Genomic DNA, 17858 nt, shown 5'->3' with positions numbered 1-17858 from the left:
GCGTTTCATTAGCAAGCCTCACTGCTGTCGCTTTGCCCTGATGGGGAAGCGAGGAGGTGAGCAGCCAGTCGCAATTATAACAGTACGAGCAGTTCGTCTTTGAAGGGCAAATTTAGTTTGTGTAAAAGTGTTATCGTTACACATAAACCAGAACCCGTCTTTATTACTTCCTGTTCTTTTCCCAAAAGAAGGACTTCAGATGTCAGAAGCACTAAAGGGATGCTTCTGAAATCAAGACTTCACACATACACAAAAGGCACTGACATAATATCAGATTACATAAAAATACACATCCTTTTAATCTCCTGTACATAATGTGCTTACTTTTAAAATACAAAATCTGCCCCAGATGGCTAATAATGCCCATTTGAAAAAACCCAACACCACAATATTAAAGGGCTAAAATATGCTGTGAACAGATTGAGAGGCAGTTCATCCTAGAGGAGAGTAAAAAAGTGCAGATGGGTGTCAAAAATAGCCAAGTGTCAGATCTGTTCAAGTATCTCCATTCTGGCACATGCTCCCAGTCACAGCTGTTAGTGTATTCTCTGTATCCAAGTGCAAGGTTTTCTAACACTCCGAGCTGACATTAAAACACACTTCTTGCTTGCTACTGCTTTAAGAGAATGCTGGAAATTAAAGATTTATTCAATGGTAAAGCTTAACGAGTATTGATAAGGGTATACATACTCGAGTGTAGTGCATGCCATTTTGATTAAAGATGCATGAAATTTTAACCAGCAGGTAGATTAAGTAATTTAAATGCCAAAGGCTTAATAGGTTTTCAAAAACCTCCACTCTAGGCATTCCAACACTGTTTGCCAATAGCCCCAAACAATGCACACAAGGATCAAAACTGATAAGCTTGTGTCATTTTAGTACATTTAAATATCTTAATAAAACACAGAAATAGTAAACCGCGTGAGAAGATGAGTTTCATACAAATATAAGGGAAACGTCAGTGGATTCAAATTATGCAGAATGCACAGTTTTCCAAATTAATGAATTACCGTGATATTTCTAATGAAGACGACATTCCCAGGAATGCAATGCATGCAAATCAAATTTGACGTTTAAAGGGTTAAATTGACCTTTCATAGTCCTCAGTTGTTATCTATGCAAATTAATTTGCCCATATTTCAACCACATAAATCCTCTTAGCCTTGTGCTTTGAGCAAACAGAGCCCACTTTCTTGTTACAACCAGAGGATCAGCAAACATACCAGCAGTCGGGTATGACCGTGTATAAAAATCCTAAAAGGAAAACATTCTTCCAACAACTGGCAATACCTACATGCAACTGTGGCTGCAGCAAACTGGCAGATACTGTTTCAAAACACCATCTGCGAGGTGTACAGACTCTCTGTGATCAAGCGTAGCCTCTTCTGCCTGTCCTACCCAAATAATCCACAAGAACCAGCCAGCTGTAGGATCTCTAGCCCTGTCTTTTTTTATCCAGAGACACAGGCTGCTATAATCGGGCATATGGCTTTCTTCAGTCCTTACCAAAGGGAAAAAAACCAAACAAAACGCACCAAATTCAATCCACTCAGTCGTGGTCAAGCATCTCACAAAACCCCTCAGACAAATCACCCGTCACAGAAGCACCATTTTCATTGGCAATAACACTTATCAATTAGACAAGTGATCGTAAGATCCAAGGATAATATTTTCCTGAGGAAACCGACCTATTAAAATTTCCAGCTCCACAGCAATTCCTCTAATTCAGCAGATTTTTAAATTATTTTATTTTGAATCAACATATTTCAGTGATCTGCCTGGTGACAGTTAAGGACTACGATTTAGGACAACGCTGGAATAATTTATTTTATAAATCTCCTTCACTTCTCTAACATAAACAGCTTTTCACAGAGATAATTTCAGCTGATGGGCGAACGCTGTGAATGGTCTCTACCGATCAAATGTTTGCAGATTCAAGGTACAGCTGACAGTCATGAAAGCCAGCCCGAAGCTATATTTCTCTTCGCTAAAAATGATCCCCCGTGCAGAGACCCGCACCCACAAAGCCGGTGACTTTCTCTATTTCTATCCCTTTTCATTGAAACATCCAGTCCTGCTGTAAGTATCATCTCTGGCAGTTCCCTCGCACAAATTCCCCTCCCCCAAACATATACACAACAGAATTAGCATCCACGATCGCTCCGTACCCATATCAGCTTGCAAATCACCCTCTATATTAAAAAAGAAAGGAAAAAAAAAAAAAAGGAAAAATACTATCAAAAAACAATTAGTGTTTCCTCATTTAAAACCGAAAGAGCTGCAATAATTCCAACTCACCAGGCATCCTTGGATAAAATATACCACACTGTAAATGGCTCTCTCCTAAAAGCAAGCTTATTTAGGGCTCAGTGCCTCCTGTTCTGGAATGAACAGAGAGAAGCGAGGAGGGCCATCAGAACTGGCTGTGGCAGCGTAGCTGGAGGCAGGATGCTGGGCGCGTGCGTTTGCCAGGCAAAGACAGATGGAGAGCTGACACTCTGTATTGCACTTGGAGCAGAAATGTGAATGATGACAGGAGCACATGTGGCCTTGAACCCAGCCCTGTCTCTTCAGGCAGAACAATGACAGGGATGTGTGTGCAAATTATCACAACCCCGGCTCCCCTCAGCTGACTCCTTTTACTCTACCTTTCACACCAAGTTCCAGATGACCAAAGAATAGAAAGTAAAATGCAGAGTGATAAGCCAAACACTGAATTATTCATTTTTCCTTTTAAAGTTAACCCTTTCTTCTGCTGATAACAACTGAAGAAAAAAGCATCGCTTCAAATCAGCTCTCTTCCAAAAGTGGAAACAAATTCATTCTTTAACAGCCATAATTTTGCACTCCATAGGACTACGTTTGTTTATTTAGCTGGAAATTCAAAACGTGCACGAGGATATATGAGACAGTCCCCCCTCCTCTTCCTCCCCTCCCCACACTTTTGTCATTATTATGCTGTTTTACTACAGTGAACGGAGTATCAAAATCACTCCCTTTCTCAGATTCTCAGTAGTATGTGTAAAATAGAACACACTTAGAAAGCAGACCACTTTTATTTTACTATAGTGCTTTTAACCCCCTGGGAGTCCTGCATTGATATGTTCCAAACATTTGCAGCTTACTCTCCTTTACCTTGCATGGTGATCCATGGGGGATGAAAACAAAATCTTCCCTGTAAAGCTTTTTCAAAAGCTAAACAATCATGTCCTCCCAATTTCTGATTTTGCACACCCCTTAAATGTTTATCCTTCACATGAATAACGTATGCCTGGCTAGGTTCAATGCACTCTTCCCTATTAAGCTTTAATGGACACCATGATACATAAAACTACAAGTCTTTGTTATAGTGCTTTATCTAAAGCTGGCTATTTTCTTCTCAGCAGTCCCTCTTTAGTCCTTTGTAAAACATCTTTGCCTCTTAGGAGAAACATACGCCTGACTCACATGCCTTCTGTAGCACGTATAGCCTTGCACAAAATTCCAAGCACAAGGAAAAATATCTTCTTTTTTAAAACTCTCCTCCCATTTAGCACTTGCAAAAGCTTCTCCCTTTAGTAACACGTATTTCTCCAGCAATTAGCATGTAGGTCCTGGTTCTGACTTTGCCTTTGCAGTATACATTTAAACCCATATAGAAAGGCAGCGATTCTCAGTCAGATCTTCAGGAGCTGCATTCTTGTCAGAGTCATCCTTTTGTACTTATTTATGCATCCTCCTGATTTTGCGTTATGCCATCTTCTGCCTCTACTACGCAGAAACAACTCTGCTTTCAGGCCTTCCTCTTCCTTCCTCTAGCTGCCACAGAGCCTGATAAAGATCTATTTAGGAAAAGGACACACATGCGAAATTAAGCAAAAAATAACAACCCTTCCAATATCCGGACCGAACTCATGAATATTTCTCACTTAAAGCAAATGAGTCACTTCGTTTACTGATATTTCCACAATAACTTTTTAACACTATCTAAGTGCCACCCTTAAGCTTCACTTAAATAGGAGAGAGACTCCAAACGCAGGACTGGCAAATTCAAGATGATCGAAGAAGCAAAGGAGCAGCTCCCCTTGCCCCAGTAAACACCCCAGCACTAACAATCTAACGCATCTGCTACTGGAGGCAGGTCTTTTCTTCACCTTCATCAGATATCTACTGTAATGAAGTTCTCTATAATGGATTTTTGAGTGTCAGAGAGCCCAAGAGAAACACCGAAACATGAAAACGTTTTCATGACAGATCGCTTTCATGAAGGGGGGGAAAGCGGAGGGGGGAAGAGAGAGAAGCAAGGGAAAGGGAGACAAGCAAAGTCTGCGCCACCGAGGCCTTGAAAGAATTTACCATTCTTTTTGTTTTATTATTTGATGCAGTATTTAAAACCAGTCAGTTAGTATTGTATTTGCTGTGTTGTTTTTCTTTTTTAATGCTGTACTCTACATGAAAGGAAAAACATTTTCACAGTTGGAAATGCAACCTTTCATCAACATAGATGCAGCCTGAAACAGCTTCAGAGTAGAAAGTAACGTGTCAAAGGTATGACGCATTTTAATAAAACCGAACAATATTCACTCTTAAAAGAAGGTCTTAATATCAGTACATTGTAAATCCACAGACCACAGCTCACGAAATTGAACTTCCATATGCTGTGTGATTATGCATCTTTTTTCTGTGTGTAAAAAGCCTTTTTAAGCTGTTATCTGACTACAGTAATTGCCATTTAAATTGATCCACGTCAACAAAACCTGGATCCCTGGAGATTCTCACCTAGAAGTCTGCTCATGGAAGGAGCTAACAGAATGCCTGTGCATCTGAGACTACTTCAGCATTTTCTCAAGCAGCCAGCTGCACGAATAGTTTTTCCCTCTCATTATTTAATACACTGAGGCAGGCTGCAACCCATTTGGCAGTCCTCCCTGAATAAATATCTATGGATATTTATTTGCTTTCCCCACTCCACCCCCATTTTTAATGCAGTCACTTAAAGCTTGCCCTAACAGTTTTTCCACCAGGTCTGAAATTTTAGCAGGCCAAGCAAAGGTGGACAGCCCATTCTGTAAAATGGTTTTATTCTCTGCTAAGACAGGAAAGGCAGCTGTTTTAACATAGGAACAATTCTGTTGTATCACAAGAGTCGGTATTATGTGTAATACCAAAATGAAATGGATACAAAGAGAGTGAAAAATCCAGAAGATAATCTTCGGCCAGTTTCTTTATGGTGCACATTATGCTACACCTTCCTGGGTGGGAATCAGCTCCTTCTTTGACAATCATTCAAAACACTTTACAAAATAATTTTAAATAATTCTCTACAACTCTTAATTTTGAAAATGGGTAAAGAAGGCAAAACAGTCTCCATATTCATATATTTGAAGGGGAGAAAAGAAGATTTTTACGCAGTGGATGATATAAGGTTGCTAAGACATGGATCTGATGGAAAAGAGAAATTCCAAACGATCACCATTTAAAAGTACAGAGATTGCCTTTTGCGCAAACCTAGCTTAATAACAGGGACTGGAAGTCCACTGAAACGCATCTGTAGTTAATGAAAGCTCTCTATTAACAGTGAAGGAAGAATTTAACTCAAAGCTTTTCTGTAGGACTTCTCAACTTCCCGCTCTACTTATAGCAGACTGTTGTGATACATTGTGACTTCACACAGTGGGTATTAAGTGAGTTAATTCAAAGGAGCTGAAACCTCATTGATCCTAATTGAAAGCAATACACCCAACCAAATAGTTTTCTACCCCATCTGCTCTGGCCTGCCACCAGCTATTCAATACAAGAGAATTAATAGTTTCAGATATTCTAACAGACCCAATAAAAGCACTCATTTAAGCAGGACTGCATTAACAAAGTGAAAAACCAAGGGCAAAATGGGTTCAAATGGAGCATTTTACTCCTAGTTGGCTTTAACAAAGCTGAATAATGCTTATTCTGACTTTTTATGTGCAAGACTTGATAAACTGAATGAGAAGGCACTCAATGATCAGTCAACGAGCATTGATGAATGGTCATTAGGACCCCCCCAATCTCAGGGAAGGCCATTCCACAAAGTGGCACACCAGCTTGAAAGGGCGGACTCACTAATGTCCAGATTTCCCCGCTTGCTTGTTCCACTTTCACTTTCAGACCACTGGCCACCAAATGAGGCTGACATATTGGAAAATAATCTTTTATGGGCGAGTGGTAAATAAAAATGGAGGCATTAGCTGGGCTTTCAAATTCAAATCTGCTAGTTTTGTCAGCTCCCAAACGTTTTGATTTTCCACCCAGCTGGAAGCTATTAGTGTTTTCTTAAGGCATCCCACTGACAGGGCAAACCCACCTAATGTGTGAGCTGTAGAGCTGATGGGGGGGGACGGGGGACGACCACTTCTGGATGCTTTCTGAACTTTATTCAGTTGATTGTCCAACCAAAGTACAGGAAAGGCAACACCTTCAGGAGAAGCTCACTAATTTCTTGCTGCCCAATATCTCCTATCGCCTGGTGCAACAGTAGCCCACCTAGGACTGTAATGGGTATCCTCAGTGTGACTTTTTCCATGACATTGTACCTAGCCTCCCTTGTTTTTACTGCACTACCACAAAAGAGCTCAAGCTATTCAAGAAAGGCACCTCTTTATAAACTTCTAATTCTTTGCTTGGAAATGGAATTAAAATATTCCAATAAGATATGTGCTTATCTGTTAACAGTAGCTCTTAATGCATGCAACACAAAACATTTGCCAGATAACACTAAACATTTCCCTAAGCATTTCCTTATTGGCAAGGCTTTCTGGACTTCTGAAAAAAGACAAATGGGACCTTTAAAACATACATAGCTCTGTGAAACGCAGACTAATTGAGATTACCTACACAAATACTCAATAGTTGAAACCTAGAGTCACCAAGCTGGGAAGAAAATATTCTTGGTTGTCTAAGAGAAACTGTTCGTCATGTTACCTCTAGTACCACATTAAATTCATTGGAGGTGAGAAAGCATTCATCTCTTTTTTCAGTTAAGAAAACTTAAAAGGCTTACTATTTCAACAGGATAATCAGAAATTAGTCCTCTAAAGAGGATTTCAAATCATCTGTTAAGAAAAGGCAACCTTGGCAGTGTGTCAGACTTAGCAACCTAGATTGCCTATTGCTTTTTGATCAAAAAAGAATCAAAAAAATTCATTCTTGTTGAACATTGCCAGAAATCCCAGTGGCATTTCAGGTGTATTTCAGGTTTTAAAATAATGAAAATATCCATAAAGACCTATCATAGAAGAATAGTTCCACCAAAAATTAATTGACTCCAAACGGGAGGGCCAACACAGGCTTCAGGTCTTACAGAATGCATGCTCTTTCGCTCTATATATACATTTTAGTAAGAACACTCACGTGGACAAACTTACATATATGTACCTGTTTTGGTGTCTGCTTCTTTCACTTGATCTGGGCTAAATCAAGTTTTGTCTTGCATTTTTATTAAAAACGTTTTCTATAATGTGGATAAAGTAAATTACAATTGACTGTTAATTTCTATCATCATTCGGATTCAAAGGAAAGTACCACACCATCTGAGCATAGACATCACTGAAGCACTTTAGAAAATTTGATATTGATTTGATATTATTCCCTAAAGGACACAAGAAAATACCAAAGATGCCGTCTCACCGACAGGAGAAAGAACACATTCAGTGTGACCTGGAGAAGCCTGGATGAGAATATCTGGTCCTGCTGAACTAGGGTCATTTTTTTTTTCCCTTTTTGAATCTTAAAATAAGAAAAAAAAAGGTTTCAAGCTATCAGTTGCTTTTTGACTTGAAGCACAGAGTGTTTGCTCATTTAACATTGGTAGGGAAACTCCTCCTGCTGTAGTATATTAACCCAAGTTTTGACCTCTATTCGATGTCTTTTCAATGCATAGCATTTTCATAATAAAGATAATGTGAGAGCATATTTGTGTGAAAGCGTACCTACCACCAGCCATAAATTCGAGCCTTGCATTTTTCTTTGTAACATGTCAATATTTGTGACACTAACTAAACATATTTTATTCATTTGACAAGGACTGTTACATTATATTGAAAACTTTTGTTTCAATGTCACCACCTCCCCATTTTGACTGATGGCGAGTTAGTTTTGTTAAAACGCAAGGGGTGATAGCGTATGCTCCAGTGAACTTTCCCTCCTCTCAGCACCAGAGACAAAAACCTGCAGCTCTGCTCTGTGCTGGCAGCCATCTGGCTAGCTTTCTCTCAATGCCTGCCCCACACCACACTGCAGGCAAAATTTCAGGGCTCTAGAGCTCTGTGGAGCTATTCATGACATACCAATTTCACATTTTCTGCTTGTACGCTTGCAACAATAAATGCTAATGAGGACTATGAATGACATTTTTAAAGACAATAAAAAGGTCTCCAAATCCCTTGCATATGGAGACACTATTTTCTAAACTTCACCTTCTGTTAGGGAGCCATTACACTCTAAAGGAAAAAAATAACCTAAGGAGAACAATGAGATGATCAAAGCATAACCAAGTCCTTACGAATTCCAAAGAAAACAATGTTTGCAAAGCTAGCTTAATGACAGACAGATTTTATGCTGATGTACAGCGGTAACACTTCAGCACAGGAATTCTCTTTTTCAATAGCACTGCTACTTCTCATCAGGGGGGCTCATGAATTGAGGGGAAGCCATAGCAAATCCTCACTTTCACTGATCACGTCTATCCCCACGAGCCATAGATTTGGACTTTTTAATTACTGATCTCTAGATGAGTCCAAGAGTAAACTGTTATCATTAATTGATTTGGAATGCCATGCTTTCATAGAGATTACTGTACTGACCAAATGTGGCCAAGAGCAATATCGAATTTTAGTGTCTTCTTTCCCCAAATCTGCCTTTTGCAATGCTATTGCTACTCTACCAAAAAAAAAAAAAAAAAAAAGTTGCCTTCACTCTCGGTACTGTGTTTTATACTTAATTAAAGATAGCTTCCCCTTATTAGCAAGGATTAAAAACACTTTCAGGAAAATCCACCAGGTGGAGCAAATACACAGCAATACAAAACATTTATTTATGCTCGCACTGCCATTTTCAACAGGGAAAAAATGTTTTATATGGAAATATTCTTACCTCTTGACCTCCCTTCTTCACCCTTCTGTCATATATTGATCAATTTGTACTTATTTACTACATTTATAATGGTACAAAAGCTTTGTTCAAAGGGGCCTTTGTACAAAGCTATTGTTCCTGATGAGTTTCAATATGAATTTGCAAACCACAACAGTCATCAGATATATAAGGGAAATTAAAGAATACTGTTATTCAACATATATATGTGTGTATATTCAACAATATAAGGATAATGTTGGGCTTCTAAAACAAACTGACAAGCATTCAGAAAATAACGCTTAGTCTTACATCAGGCAGCAAAACCTTTACACTGGCCTCCGCTGTAACAGGGTGGGAACCTGGCCATTCTGCATGTCTTGTTATGTGTTTATACACATAGTAGTGCCAGTAACATCACAGCAGCGCCACTGTACAGTATGTTGGTGTTTACTATTAATGCCTTTATTTTAGTATGACATCCATCCACTACTGAGCAATTTCAAGAGTGCAGTGAATGAGGACTGTAAATAAATATTTGAGCATATCTAGGACAGCTAAGCGTTATTTCCCCATTTAAATTATTTGCTTTCCAGAGCCAGGTGAGAAAGCCACTTCCTCATCAAATATTTTAACTTTCCCTGATGAAGGAGAAGGTCTAATGGCATAAAGGCAGGGGGGCACCTTTTTACATGATGAGAAGTAAGTCCTAACAGAAAAGTGGTTCTGGATGAGTTTTCTCACAGTTGTAATAGGACAACCCACTGGCAGACCCTGTAATTGCTAAAATGGCAAAGCAATATTACCAAGTGAACTGCTTTAATGCAGCTCAGCATCTCGAAACACAGCAGAATCAGTACACATACTCATTCAACCCTTGATGATGGAAAAGCATTATCGTTTCTGAGTGACAAAGGGAAGGTACTGATTTTAGTCAAACAAATCTTTTTCTTTCCATTGTTTCCTTAGTTATACCTTCCATCATGTTTTTCTCCTACTTTTCCATTCAGTGCTCTCTGTCTTCTCTCTGCCATCATGCCTAACCCTATGTTCTTGATTCTGGGGCCACCTCCTCACCCTGCTACACACCTCCCTTCCCCAATTCACTACATCACTTCTCTCTGCTCCTGCTGCCTTGGACATTCATCCTCTCCCACCTCTGCTAGCCCTGAAAGCTAGAAGAAGTTCCAGAATTTGAAGCTGTGAGTACTACCATAAAATATTACCCGCAATTAACACATAAATGAAAGATGAACAACCAGCACTCTAACACTGAGGGACAAACACTGTGCCAGTTAGGTTTCCACTACAAAACTGAGCCATAATGGGATCCACTTAACGTGCAATCAGAGGAGCACGCCATGCTCCCTGGAAGCACACAATGTGTTGACATAAGCTTTGTGCTTTTAGTCTAACCCAGACAAATCCCATCATAGCTAAGGAAAATTAACATACAAAATCTTTGTTTCTTTAGGAATGGGGAGGAGCCTTGAGGAACGCAGGCCTTTAAATATCATTTCATTTTATGTAATTGTGTTGTACTCCACATGATGCTTTGTTGTAGCCATTCAGAAAAGAAGCAGGAGAAGAATGCAGAGGTGATTATGAAGTGGAATTTCATACCAAGAGCAAATTACACCACTTCACACTAGGAGAACATCTGCAAAGAGCAGCAGTAAGTGTTTGGGCACAATGCAAGGTGCCAGTTTTAATAAAGCCCAAACCAGCTTGGGAACCATTATCTGCGAGAACTTTCCTTAAGCAAGCTTGTCACGGCAGAGACTTGCGGAGATGCCCAAGATAAATATTTTCTCCAACAGGATGCTGATTTAAAACCATTATCTCTGAGGAATTTTTGAGGTGGCAACCATGGATTAAAGGCTATCATTTTCTGCCATTTTCAAAGAGGAGCTCGACACCAGATGGGTGAGAGGAAAGAGTGTGGTTATTGTCATCACCATGCATCCATGGAGAACTTTCTTTTACTATGCTGCTGTTTGAGGTGGGCAATGGTTGGCTAGAGATCATGGACAGCTCATTAGATTATGAACTCCGCAAAAAACATAAAGGCATGTAAAACACTGGAAGGAGGGACATGACTTACATGACTTGTAAAGGTTTAACTAACTAATAGTGCTTCCATACAGATGCATTATTTCCTTTATATGTACAAACCCTATAGGAACATGACACTGACCACAATGCATAAACCATCTTTTTTTCATCCTGTAGATACAAGCAATGCTTATTTAAAGTATGGCTTCTTTACAGTACAACAGGATAAAGAGATTTAAAACTACATGTCTAAGTAATTCACTTTTACTTAAAGGCACCTTTACACCAGAGTAGCCTAAGGAGTTCATTATGAAGAAGGGGGCCTGATTCTAAAGGTGAAGGATTATGTGCATATTTAAGAGTTTATTAGATCACAATTATCGATCTGATACACTGTAAGAGCTCTTTTGTTGCACTACCCCCTGCAAATCCTTCTTAGATGGAGGATTAGTGGCACAATAGATCATAATGACTCTTTTGGTCCCACTGCACTATCATTGACTCCCAGCTGCATATGCCCACTGAAGGCTACCTCCTCTTAATGAAGGGTCCCCAAAAACCCTTACTTGGTAAAGTTTGCATGCAAGAAGAAAAGTATGCCCTTAAATCTGTATTACAAAATCCTAATGAAATAGTAGCAGGGAAAATAAGTTACCGTTCAAACGATTTCGATCTCACCTACAAAGTACTCAAAATCATTAGCACGTGTAAATGTCCTCCAAGACTACAGGTATAACTCTACAGACTGGACGGAAAACCTTCAGCATAAAAGAAAATTAAACCATAGTTAACTTTCAGCTCTCCCTTCTCCACTCCTACAACCACAAATATCTTTCTTGGACCAGCTTCTGCCCACAACAATAAAAGGCAATAGTCACATGCTACACTCATTTTTGCTGCAAAGCCATATTAATTATGGTCCCTCCCTCTACTACTTGTACCTTGTGATCTTAAGTTCTGCCAGTACAACTATGAACAGCACTGTGCTATGGAGTATTAAAATTATCCAAATAAGAGTCATATTCTTCATTTATCATTCAAAGAAAAAGTCATACTTTAATTCTTCACAAACTAAAAAAAAAAAAAAAAAATTCAAGACCTTTACCTAAATGAACGTTTCAGTATCTTTCAGCTATGATCTTGAGCTTTACATCCCCATGAACACTTTCCATCTATGGGCCACAACCCAACCAGTGCACAGAGCCCTGCCTCGTGCACCCACACCTTCAGCCTGTTGAGTCACCTCAACAAACAGCAGCTATGAGGAGCAAGGACTATAACTGACCCTATCCCAATATTTTAAAATTGGACACCAAGCTGGACATCTAAGAAAATCACATGAATAATGAGAATGAAAGCGTTGATAGCTGCCACCACTGTTTTAACGGGCCATGCCAGAACAAACACTGGCTTGGTTTTATTCCATGGGATGAATAGAAATAATGTTGCCAAGCATGCTGAAAATTAAAAACTTAAAATGCTAAGTATGATGATTATGTTAATGATTACTACAAAAAAATTTAACATTTTCATATGTTTATTTGCTGCATAGCACAAATTCCACCTAAAAGAATTTGCTCCTCAGAACATTTTACCTCTGAAAATAAAAGAGGTCAAGCAAGGGGAGAAAAAACAATAAAGTAAAATGAAAAAGCTGCAAATTCAGAAGCGAAAGGGTTAACATGTTTTGTTTCAGTCAGTATTATACCAATGCCAGAATTACAAGGGAAAGACTAAAAAGAGCCAATTTTTTTTTTTATTATTCTTTAAAAGAAAAAAATCAGGCCTATCTGTCACAGGGTTGTCCGGGCTGGAAGAACCGGCAGGAACCTCAAATTCCTGACCAAACCCTCTTCCACACAATGCCTCCTGAATGGAAGGAACCCAGGCCCGGCAAAGATAGCCCGCTGTCAGGAACCAGCCCTGACGTTTGCGGACAGACGGGGCTGGCCTCGCAGGATGTCAGAGCAGCAAACTGCTGTTCGAGATACTGGGTTTTCACACACTCCTAGCCTGGATGTTTTGCTCTTCAGGTAATTAAACAAGGAAACGGGGCTGATGTGTACGAGTCTGACCCCTGCGCCGCGGCTCCGCGGCTCTGCATATCAACTTCCGCACGAACCGCCCGGAGCATCAACAGAGTCCTCTACTCCCGCTCTCCGTCTCTCCCGCTCCCGACACCAAGCTCTAAAACAAACACTCCTGGAAATATCTGCTGCTGCCTATTCTTCCCCCCGCCCCCCATTTAAGAAGGACTAAATTACTTGCTCTGTTCCACACACCTTGCTGCTTTCTCATAAAAAGAAGGAAAAAAGGAAAGAAACGGGTACTTTTGGGTAGCTGTTCTTCAGCCATTCAGAATATTAAATATCTGGGGGAGGGGAGGAACAGACAGAAAGATGAGGCAAGGGATTCCCAAATTAATACCTACTTTAAGGTCGTCACTCAAAATGAAAAAGATCCTGAAAAGTATTTCCAATTCGTCCAATCAACTGCCAGACACTCACTTTTTTAGAAATAAAATTATTCTGATTTAAGCATTATTGAAGAGTCTTTGTCTTACAAGAGGACATAAATCATAGAACTGGGCATTAGAAAAATAGACCAGTGTTTTCTCTCTCTTTTTCCCCAAATTTAAGAAATGGGAAAAGGCAGGTGTTACCACCTACACTCGGTGAAAACCCTACACAGGCTGCTCTATGACTGACCTAGTTTCTATGCTCTTTAAAGGCTATTTAAACAAAAATTATTTTTAAAAAAGGTAACACATTCCTACTTCTTTCTGAAAAATCCACAGAATAGAATATTGGCTGAAAAGAGCCCAGAAAAAAGAGGAGTACAAAAGCATGCCTGCTTGTCTGTGTTCAACACAAAGAACATTAAATGAAAACAACTGGCACGCTGCCAAATTCCTATACAGGCAAAGAGATTCAAATAAATTGATTTCACGCATCACACTGACCTGGGATAAGTGAGCAGTGGTACAATACACTCGCTGCTCCATGTGGGGCAAAGCCCATTAACGTTATCAGAGCCACAGTACGTTACGGGGGGGGGGGGGGCAAGAGAGAACCCAAACTCTGCAAACTCAGGGAAAAATAAATCACTTTGAAAAAAAGGAACTTCAGCTTCAGCTGGAGTGCTTGGTTTCAGTTTACTAATAAATATATCATATTGTGAGAGCTCGTCCTCTGCTCGCCTCAAAGGTTTCAGAAATCGTATTTTCAAATTAAAATAAACACTAATGTCACACACACACTCCCCATACATTCTACTTTTAACACAGTTGTTCTCAAACTCAGTTATTCTCTGTAAATTTCCTCCCTTCCCCATCCGCCAGCGTTTTATATAGATTATGGGTTATTTTCTTTGTACTTCAAAAGCTGGATTCCTGCCCAGGATACTCTTACTGGCTCAGAAAGTAAGCTGGAGAAATCAGCCACTGCTCTCAACTGGTCCAAATCAACCTGACCTACAGAGAAAAACGCCTTACTTGCAAGGCAGCAACGAGCAGGGCCCCAGTTCCCTTTGCAGTCACCCAGGCACACTCCCGCATCACGAGGCATTCTCTCCAAACCAGCGTATTTCGAATTTCACTTTCTTACGACGTGTGAAGTAACCCGTGTGTGCCGTGGAGTCTCTTCTTGTCATCCCGGCTTTGTTTTTCATTAAGATCTCTCACACCCCAATCAAGAGCACCGCCAGCAAGCCACAGGTGTGCGCCACATGAACAGATGAAAATCTGATTGTGAGCTGTGTAATGACAATTCACTCTCTATAATACACTCGTCCCCTTTTGCAGCTGTTATATGTTAGAAGGGGAGGTTATTATTTCCATTGTACTCTTTAAGATACATAGGTAAGCAAACAATTGTTTTGAAGAGAAAAAAGGAAACCAAGAAAAGAAGACTTTGCAATAGCAAAACAAAGATGAGGATGCTTGAAAGTGATCTCATCAGCATAGGTAGTCTAATGCTACAACAGGCTGTTGCTTCAAAGAGGCAATAGACTCAAACACCTTTTATTTTGTCTTTTATTCGATTTTGGTTTCAAATAGCAAGTCAAATCTTCTTGGGCACAGCAAAGTCCATATTAAGTTAAGCTCTAAGAGTGTTGGCCTCATCTCTAATCACTCATCCAAGTTTCAATGCGGAGCTTCTTGGCCATTTAAGACTAAAATTTTTGAATGTGTGACAAACACATACATCCAGGTGTAGGTACCTTACCCAGTCATCTCACTTCAAGTAAATGTCAAAATGGGCATGCCCAAAGATCTAACAGTTGCTAACCACCACTGATCACTCTCTTTTATAAAGAGCTACAAAGCAGTTTTGGACTATCTTCATCATCAAAGTGAAAACTATACAATATCATTAACTCTTTAAGTTGTCTTATAGAGAGGATGTGTTTGTTTTGGTATAAGGCTGCGCTGATGGAACTGCACAGGAAAGGGAATCATTTAGTACACAACAACTTCACAATGGTAGACATGTGCCTGCACCCAGGTGATACAGGCAGCCTGACCTGCCCGATGGTTAATAAGACAGATAACGTGCTATTCCCTCCCATTTATGAATATTTCAATAGTACAACCAGATCATTTGGACTTTATAAAGAAGTGCATTTCAGTCATATTAATTCCCTCTTTCTATAAAAATGAATAATATTAGAAAACATGCCTTTCTCCTAAGTTGTAGGAAATTTCCATTATCTTGCACGTGCTCTGACAGCAATGAACCACAATAAGCTTCCCATTAGTATGCCAGCACTGCATGCTTCAGGCATGAAATCTTTACTTTTACATTTATTTATTTTTAAAGTCTTTTATGAAGACCCATATGGCAAAAGAAACCAACCAACAACCACCTGTACGGGGTACACTTGCACTTTGAAAAAGAGACTGTAGATAGAAAAAAGGAGAATTAGTCAGAAGCTATACACTGCTAAATTAGCAAAACAAAAATGCAAGAAGAAACCCTGCTAAGATTATTCATTCTTTTCCAATGCTCCCTGTCTACAGGAAGGTCCCAGAGAAGCATTTACTTGTTTTAAACTGAGCTAGGAACTCGAATCAGAATACAAATTCATTTTTAATAGGATTTAATTTTTAAAAAGTATCTTCACACCAGTGCACAAACCCTCAGCCCCGGCCCCTTGCCACGGTGAGATGTGCAGAGCCTCCTGCTGGCTCTCTCAGCTGTGCTCCATCTCCTTTCCACACCCCACAGACAGAGCAGCATGGGCTGCGGCGTCTCGGGTGGGGAGACAAGCGATATGATCAAGGCTTAGCTGCCTTTAAAACTAACCGGAGCATAGCCTAGAGTACTCAGACACTGTTCATGTTATTTTGGTATCATACTTATCAAAGTTATGTCATAGGCGAAATGGTCCAACACTGAGAAAGAAAGGATCAGAGTGTTGGAAAGCACTTAAAATCAGTTTAGTAGTTTCTTGCCATCTAGACACACCATTTTAGGAGAAAAAAATGTAGTTACAGTAAAGACAGGAATGACAGTCGTAGGTTATCTACAAGTTTAGTTCTGCCATAGCAGATTTACTTTTCCAGTATGGTAAAAATCTTTGCACGCAAGAAGCAGAAATATCCATTCTCAATATCATCTCGATCAAATTTATCACAGATTCCCAATGCAATGAGTTTACCAGAGGGTTCCTCTAAATTATAAACACAACCATTTTGCCAATGTGATTACAACTGTCCCTTAACCTGGTTGCAAATATTGTTCCAATTCACAGTTCAGGAAACTGAACTTCATTATTTTCACAGCCCAGCCAAGTAATATTTACATGCCAGGTAAAGAGCACCTATGTAATCAAAAACACAAAAAACACAGTTAAAAATTTCACATACATGTATTTTTAAGCTAAGGAAGATTTTAGAAAAGTCATCACTGAGGGATTTTATTTTACTGCTGTACTCTTTCTCAGTGATATTAAAATGAAGACACCCCCTTCATTGATTTAGGCAGACTCTTTGGAGGCTAAAGGGAAAGATTTCTTTTTTAATTACAGTTTACAAGGCAAGGTACAGTCATTAAAAATAACTTCTAAAAGGTATGCACATTACAAAATCAAATATTTTTCTGTTCCTTACCTTGACAAAATTCAAAGTTCCCTTTTTTCCGGCAGTCACCTATCACTAAACTCAGTGCTCTCCAAGTGTTTCTTTTGACAGATATCATTCTCCACCAATCGCTCTGCTAATTTCCTCTTTCCTTTTCTGACTGGGACAGATATTATGTTCACCAGCCCAGAGATCAATCTTTTCTATTGACAACAACAAATGAAAAAAAAAAAAAAGAAAAAGCACATATCACAGCCAGTTTGAAGCACCACACCCCTTCATTTGCATGATAATAGCAGTCTTTTAAATAAAAAGGGAAGACAGAAATGCTATCATTCTAAATCAATTACCCACATTTTCTTAGTTAATATAAGATAGTACTTTAAAATTGTATTAATTCTTTGACAAAGGCTGTTTCATAAGTTGCTCATTTAAAACAGTTGACATATAGAGGGCAACAAAGTAAGAGCAGCCTGTATCCTACTTTGAAAACACCTATTAGCTAATTCTGTAAAAATGCTTCATTTTAAATACATTCATATAATATAAAATATTACATACTTTACCTGGTTCAACAGAAGCTCTAGAGAATCATTTATTAAATGAACATGGTTACTAAAAATAGAGACCTTGCAATTAC

The 17858-nt window shown here is 39.3% G+C and overlaps 1 protein-coding gene across 1 annotated transcript in view; it reads right to left on the bottom strand.

Annotated features, from left to right (window-relative positions):
• Positions 1-17406, bottom strand: part of RUNX1T1 (RUNX1 partner transcriptional co-repressor 1) — a 94783-nt gene extending 77377 nt beyond the window's left edge. Inside the window, exon 1 of the mRNA XM_050891693.1 lies at positions 17249-17406. Coding sequence (XP_050747650.1) covers positions 17249-17336 — 88 coding nt within the window. The 5' untranslated portion in view covers positions 17337-17406. The remainder of the gene's footprint in view (positions 1-17248) is intronic.
• Positions 17407-17858: the final 452 nt, after the last annotated feature.

This window comes from Gymnogyps californianus, chromosome 2 (genome assembly GCF_018139145.2).
Source record: "Gymnogyps californianus isolate 813 chromosome 2, ASM1813914v2, whole genome shotgun sequence".
Taxonomy (NCBI): domain Eukaryota; kingdom Metazoa; phylum Chordata; class Aves; order Accipitriformes; family Cathartidae; genus Gymnogyps; species Gymnogyps californianus.
This window is presented reverse-complemented; position numbering and strand designations above follow the sequence as displayed.